The sequence below is a fragment of the Mugil cephalus genome, chromosome 13, assembly GCF_022458985.1.
Source record: "Mugil cephalus isolate CIBA_MC_2020 chromosome 13, CIBA_Mcephalus_1.1, whole genome shotgun sequence".
Taxonomy (NCBI): Eukaryota; Metazoa; Chordata; class Actinopteri; order Mugiliformes; family Mugilidae; genus Mugil; species Mugil cephalus.
In genome coordinates this window covers 26,154,969-26,162,055 of record NC_061782.1, presented here as the reverse complement: position 1 = coordinate 26,162,055, position 7,087 = coordinate 26,154,969, and the positions used below count along the sequence as shown (strand labels likewise).

The 7,087-nt window shown below is 40.4% G+C and overlaps 1 protein-coding gene across 1 annotated transcript; it reads right to left on the bottom strand.

The window, feature by feature from the left end:
• Nucleotides 1–2,415: 2,415 nt before the first annotated feature.
• Nucleotides 2,416–6,848, bottom strand: LOC125019272. The gene is made up of 6 exons (XM_047603945.1): nucleotides 6,749–6,848; nucleotides 5,536–5,814; nucleotides 3,776–5,332; nucleotides 3,638–3,703; nucleotides 2,779–2,841; nucleotides 2,416–2,527 (listed from the first exon to the last, which is right to left on the bottom strand). The coding sequence occupies exons 2-6, from the start codon at nucleotides 5,804–5,806 to the stop codon at nucleotides 2,499–2,501; spliced, it is 1,986 nt and encodes a 661-aa protein (XP_047459901.1). The 5' UTR covers nucleotides 5,807–5,814; nucleotides 6,749–6,848; the 3' UTR covers nucleotides 2,416–2,498.
• Between the last annotated feature and the right edge of the window lie 239 nt (nucleotides 6,849–7,087).

The window sequence follows — 7,087 nt, the reverse complement described above, 5'->3', positions numbered from 1 at the left end:
AATAAATACTAATAAAGGGCTAGTATGCTACTTATATGCATATTAGTAAGCACCTAATTAATGGAGAATATGTGTACCTTAATATAAAGTGTTACCAAAATTTTACTTGAAAAAAACTGCAAAGATCCTGAGATCCCTGAGGTCAGTTAGAACAGTTCACAGCAGAACTACTCATTTTGTGAGTTTCAGACAGACAGTAATTTGGCATTCCTACTCTCAACACAAATCGAAAGAGTGTGCAGGTGCATTCAGGACAGCTTCACAGAGCAGTTTTCATAACTGTCACTTGCACCTGTCTATTATGATGTAATTTCCTGTTTTTATAGTGCTAAATAATTAAATTATGCTAAAATTATAAGAAAAACGGACACTTAGATATGCACCAGCATTGTATTTATCTAAAATGACAGATTTTTTTTGACGTACTTAATGAGGGACAGTGGGCTTCGGTTATTGCCACACTTTGGCATTATATAAAGTGTTTTATGGATGCATCTAACATGTTTGCTTGTTATTTTTATAATGTCTCTAGTTGTAAATCTTGTGCATCCTGTGGATTTTGAATAATTTCAGATCAGCGAAGCAACAAGATAAACATACATCTGTCACATACATGTGACTAAAGCGTACATGTAGAAATGAATTATGATACAAATAAGAGTACAAGATATGTTGCATGGGAGGCTAAAAATGAATATAAACAAGAGCATAATGGCATACAACAACAGTTATATTACAGGTGAGATAGCTGTTATAATAATTGCAATACCATGGGCAGGTTGGAGAATGATGCATTCTGGTAGGAGTAGTTAACTGCGGGCCATGAAGATTAGACAGATCGAGATCTGTGGTCTCAATTGAGACCAGGACCACAGATGAGTAGTATAGAACTCCATGGGACAGAAACACGCAACTCTAGGCCAGACATACTCACAAGAAGATGGAGAAGATGAAAGGGATATGGAGGATGACCCACAGCTAATAACCGGTAATACTGTTGCTAAACAATAGTTTAGCAGATAAATGATTAGTAGTAAGAGTTAAGAAATTACCCAAGAAATTAGAGGATAGATGCTTGGTATGAGAAAGACAGCTATTCAGTGCATCAATGGAAGTCCTCTAGCAGCCTAGATCACAGGAGAGGGGCATGTTAGCTGAAGACTCTACCGCCCGTTTTACTTCTTCATACTCAAGGACCCACAAGTAAGCCTGCAATGCACAGAGCCAAGTAATCTATTGGGGTGACAGTGGTGCTATGAAGTCGGATGGCACCAAGCCTTTAGGGGTCTTGTATTTAAGGAGGATTTTAAATTGTTTTGAATAAGGCATTGTCGGGTTAAGTGCCACCTGGTTAATTCAAATCACAATTTGACCTAAACAAGCAGTCACTGCTTTATCAATTTGACTGTTTTCAATTTTAACAAGAATGACTCACAATATAGCACACAAACAGAACTGAGGAATAGTTCACACAGAAAACAAACTTAATTTCACACATGTGAGTTCTCCAATGTTTCAACATAATTCTGAATGCAATGATTATTATAATACCAGAAGGTGTGCTTTATGAAACGGATGAGATTTTAAACAGATATTACCAAAACAGTTATGAAACCTGAATCATTGTGTCCCCTGATGTTGTCTCCGTCATTTTGACTGTGTATACATATATAGCCTTTTTAAAAAGACAATTTGCAAAATTTTGACAACATATATTTGAAGGTGACAATTTCTCTCTCACACACACACTCTTGTTAAATCATGCTGGATATGTACATTGAATGGACACCCCCACAATCCAAATTGACAGCAGCTCAGTCATACTCCAAACGGTCCCCCATGTGCTTGTATGCATGCCTTACAATGTTGAGATAGGGGTCTGTCCCTCCATAGCTATGCCTCCCCAGACCATCACTGACCCACCATTAAACCAGTCATGCTGAAAGATGTTGCAGGGAGCAGAACATTCTGGAAGTCTTCTCCACATCCTTTCATATCAGTCACATATGTTCAGGGTGATCCTGCTGTCTTCTGAAAAGCACTGGATGCCAGTGGCCTGGCATGGAAGTAATTTTGTGGGACTCTGGCAGTCCTCATGCTTTTCCTCCTTGCATAAAGGAGCAAATACCGGTCTTGCTGAAGGGTTGTGTACGTTCTGCAGCCCTGTACGATTCTCCTAGAGTAACTGTCCGTCTCCCAGAATAAGCAAACTTGGCAATGGCATTGTGGGGCAAATGGTATTGACGTGCCATCCTGGAGGAGTTTGACTGTGGCTCTGATAAAGGGGTTACTTTCATTTTGAGTACTGTAGTTTATGCAAACAATATACAAGTGGCAGCTAATCACAGACTGGCCTTTTCTTTAATTTGTCACCATTCAACATCTCCAGTGTTGAACACACAAAAGTCACATTACTTTTGATATTATACAGAAAATTTATTGAAAAATAGAAATTTAATTTTAATTAGATTTAAAACCAAGGATAGAGTGGAGTCTGTTCAGCTTCTCAGGTTCTTTCCATTTCCTCCTGGGGATTACACAAAAACATAGAAAAAAGAAAGAAAAAAGAGAAGAAAAGAGCACTTAAGGAAACATGTCAAGTTGCCACCATGTAGGTATGAGAAGAATGGACTTGAGAAATCCAACACGGAAGTGATGCATTCTATAATTAAATTGCTTTACACCACAGGATGAAATAAGCCAGCTACCATTTCATCAGCAACCTGCACCATGTGACAAGTGTTCACCATCCAGACAATCCACATCAATCTGACTTACCTTTTGATTTCACAAGTTTACCAGCTTGTCCGCAGTAGACTTCCTGCTGGCTGCCATTTTTGTCTGCCGATAGAAACATTGTTAAAAAGACCCTGAAAAAAGTTTCAGTGAGATCCTCACAATGAGTGATGGGGCCCTGCATTATTGCAAACGTATAATTTTCTTCCAAAGTCTTAATCGGTTACAAAAAAAATGTACACATAGCCTATTCTTGTGCTGCCACGTGATGTTCCACACCTACATAACTGGGGTCATTTTTCAATACACAAATCCACTAACAATGACTGGATCAGGGGTCGCTGCACAAAAGTAGGTTTCAGATATCCAGAATAAATGACTAAGCCTGGGCTCAATGAATCCAAAACAAGAGCGTCCAGGCTTATTTTCCTCCATAGGTAGGCCTATGAAGAGGTAAAAGATCAAATTAAAACGAAAGGAAACACTGTGGCAAAGTAGCCTATCGCACAAATAAACTCACTACTCCCCTGAAACGTCACAATCCAAATCGTTAAACATCTCCGAAAAACGTAGTTATAGGCCTACTCTGCCTACGGAACAGCTGAAATTTACTACACACACGGTCTAGTTGAATGTGTAGTGGGCAGTGGAATAAATACTGGTTTCCATTTGTGATGACTGCTCACTGAGATAAGGGGCCAGATTAAATAGATCCTGGAACTTAGCCTGGTCCACAGAATAAATCTCCATGGTAACTTATGTCATAACATTCCTTTCCCCTATCCTGCTTTCGTGTGACCGGATCATGGATAAGTTCATTCAGGATAACCGACATATCCCGGCTTAATCCCTTATCCTGGTTTTGTGCAACGGATCCCAGGTCTCTGTATAAATGCATTACCTTGAGCTTTATTCCTCCAGAAACCATTCCTCTTCAAATGTTTCTGCGTGTTTGCCTTCTTCATATCTACAAGACAAGTTTAAGCACTCATATTTGCACAAATAAGACAAAACATTGATAAAGCCAAGTGCAGCCTACCTGGACATTTAGAAGGATGCCTTTTGTTTTGTTCCATGCAATCCTTCACCTCCCCACACGGACACTTGAACTCTGAGCACTGGACACCACAGTCAACTAAATGTCCCTTTGATGGTGATAATTCAGGCATCATCTGGTCAGCCACTGGAACATAGAGTTCCTCTTTTCGCACCTCATTGTCAACTGCTCCCTCCTCCACCTCTGTGTCTGTTCTTTTTTGGAAAATGTCATTTATGGTAATGGTTTCCTGGTTTGGGCCTTGATTAGCCTTGGGTTCAGAAGACCCATTTTCATCAAAATCCTCCTCAGTGAGGGGAGATAAATTTTTACTCAAGGGAAGAGGAGAAGCCAATAGGTCTTTTCTTTGGGATTTTTCTGTGGAAGCCATCATCTTGTCCTGCTCCGGTCCCTTCTTTTCAGACACATCGGTTTCAGTCTCCATTTCTGGCTTCTTTGGAGGACTTAACTTCTCAGCTGGGGTCCTGAAAATGAGTGAGCTGTGTAGTACTTGAGAATCAGAAGAAGAAAACCTACGAGCTCTCCTCCTTTCCTTACCTTCAACAAGGTTGTCGATTTCAATCGACATCTGAACATTTTCCATTTCCACTGCCATGTCAAATACCTCGGGCTCAAACATGCCATTCTTCAGCAGCCACTCCTTAGTGGGTATATAGGGGGCTAGTGATTCCACAGACCAAACTGACTCATTCATTTGACAGTTATTTAAAGCAATTTGATAAGGAATGATCTCTGGGTCTTCTTGCAGATTCATCTCATTGCCTTTTTCTTGCTCATCTCCAGAAAGCTTATGTGATGCATTGAGTGAATTCAGCAGTGCAGCCCTCTGTGGTTTGCCACTTCCCCAACTCTTTAGGATGTCAGGAACAGAGATGCATCTCTCTTTGACGACCTCATCCTCTTTTTGAGGAGAGCTGCAGAAAGGAGCCCCACTTTCTGGAGAACTCACTGTTGACATATTGCAGTGTCCATTTCTCCAATAGTGGATAAGAGGTGGCTCCTGACCTATATTGTCTTTATGCTCATTTTGGTTTTCTTGGGTTGCACTTACAGTTGACTGAACAGCATTTATCCCTTTAGGATGTAGGATTTTAAAGCCATGTGTAACTTTAATATTTGCACAGGGCCAGCTAACCTGGGCATATTTTGCATTATTGTGGGGTAATGGATCTTTCTCACCCTCAGTTGAGGCTCGCCTTTGGGAGCTGCAGCTTGAGGATGGAGTATCTGAGGCAGTTCCCTGCCCAGAATCTGAGTTAAGTGGGCATCCCTCATTATAGCCATTATCTCCCATTATAACCAGTCTCTGTGTGGGTTCAGTTTGGACTCCAGAATTCACGGTTTCTGTTACAGGGAAAGAACGAGGCAGGCGCATCCTGTGGGCCTGGTTTGGATTCTGGGATGGCGCTGCAGGTGCGTGAACCTGTGGTTGGAGCATGCGTCTGTAATCCACTGGTAGGATGTGAGGGTTGGGTAGAATGTATGCTGGAGCTTCGATGTAGGGGGGTGGAGGGAAAGGGGGCATGACCATACCATAGCCTGAAACGCAGAATGTAAGAAAATACAATAGTCTTATAATTTTGACACCCAAGTTTAAATAAACATTAAGACCATTGCATGTTTTTCAACTAAAGACAAACTAGACAATATTATGAGCACATTTTACCATTCTTATTGAATTGAAGAAGAAAAAAAAAAAAAAAAAAAAAAAAAACACGCACAAAAAAAACCCCTTCACTCACCCACGCTTGGGAAGCCAGCAAATGGGTTATAGAAGAATGGCATGGGCCACTGGTATTGGAGAAAAGGGGGCGGGGGTGGAGCATGAACGTTGAAGACAGGTCGGTCATAACAAGGAGGCTGGTGACGAGATGAAGATCCTGGGTTCTGGCTTGTGCCTGGATTATGCTGTACAGAGCTTGTAACATCACAGTTTGCACGAGACTGCAGGTTCTCTTCATTTGGTCCTGGGTGATTGGGCAGAGGCCCATTAACAGCGGCTTTTGCTGCCATAGTCAATCCTACCAAGGTGGAGGAAGGAGGAGCAGTATAAAACCAAAGTTACTGGATGTTGCAGAGAAGCTGCTGACTTTATAGCAAATATCCTGTTGTGTCCAAACAGAGCAAGGAGGACAACTAAATAAAAATCATTTGTCCATACTAAATACCTGCCAAACATAAATTTGTGTTTTAATTCCCATTGTAAAAGGGTCATTAAAACCTCCCTTTTCCCACACTACAAATACAGCAGACAATGTAATTTCTTTGGGTTTTAAATTCAATTCAGTTTTATTTATATAGCGCCAATAACAATACAAATCGTCTCAAGACGCTTCACAAAAACCAGCCTGCAACCTCCAGAGCAAGCCTGATTCTACATTCTAAATTATAATTTTACTAAAATGTTTGGTCCACCTCCAACATTTCATTTGTTATTTTGATCTCACCAAGTGAAGTACTTTAAGATACATATCCACAAGGGATAGTGTATAACAGAAGCAAATCACACCATTGTGACTCCAAATGGTAGCTGTTTATTTACAGTGTTAACTACAGTCTATGCTGGTACAACAGTATCAGTTGGCTTGTGACTTTTTGTCCAGTTGCTTTCACTCATCCAACCAGATGAAACTAAGAACATAAACCCATGCAACAAATGAGAGTCAGGATATAGTGAAGGGTCTAAACATGGTGTGAAATGACAAAACACATACATGAACTTTAATGGCAAATTTTCCCATGGCAATATTAATTGTTACACACTTAGATTTGATTTAAGTTTTTAAAGTGAAGCTGTGCTTTAAGTATATGAGATTCTAGACATGATTTTACAGAAAAAGAGATTTTCTAGAGATGGGACTTTTTAAAAATGTATTAATGACACCAAAATAGGTAGATTATAAACCCATACATAAGTGCAGTGTGGCATGAAAACCAGAGAAGAAGTCACTTTACCTTTTTGAGAACTTGGACATAAAGAGCAACTCAGAGCGATTAAAAGAGACTTGCAACCACAACAGCTGAGTTTAAGTAGCTGCTGATCAGACAAGTGTGTGGATTATCAGCAGACTTGAAGCCAATCAGTAATGCTGACTCCACCACTGGATGTCATTGCGCCATCAGTACATAAGATGGAGCCAAACTGCAGACACAAAGTAATGTCCTGACCATAAGCTATAATGATAATCAGTGGTCCGAACTAGACTAACTTGGATCTAAATGTGTTTTGAAAACCAGCTGTCCTCCTTAAAGTCTTGTCTCCACAGTCTCTGCCACAGTAGTCACTGCAAGTCT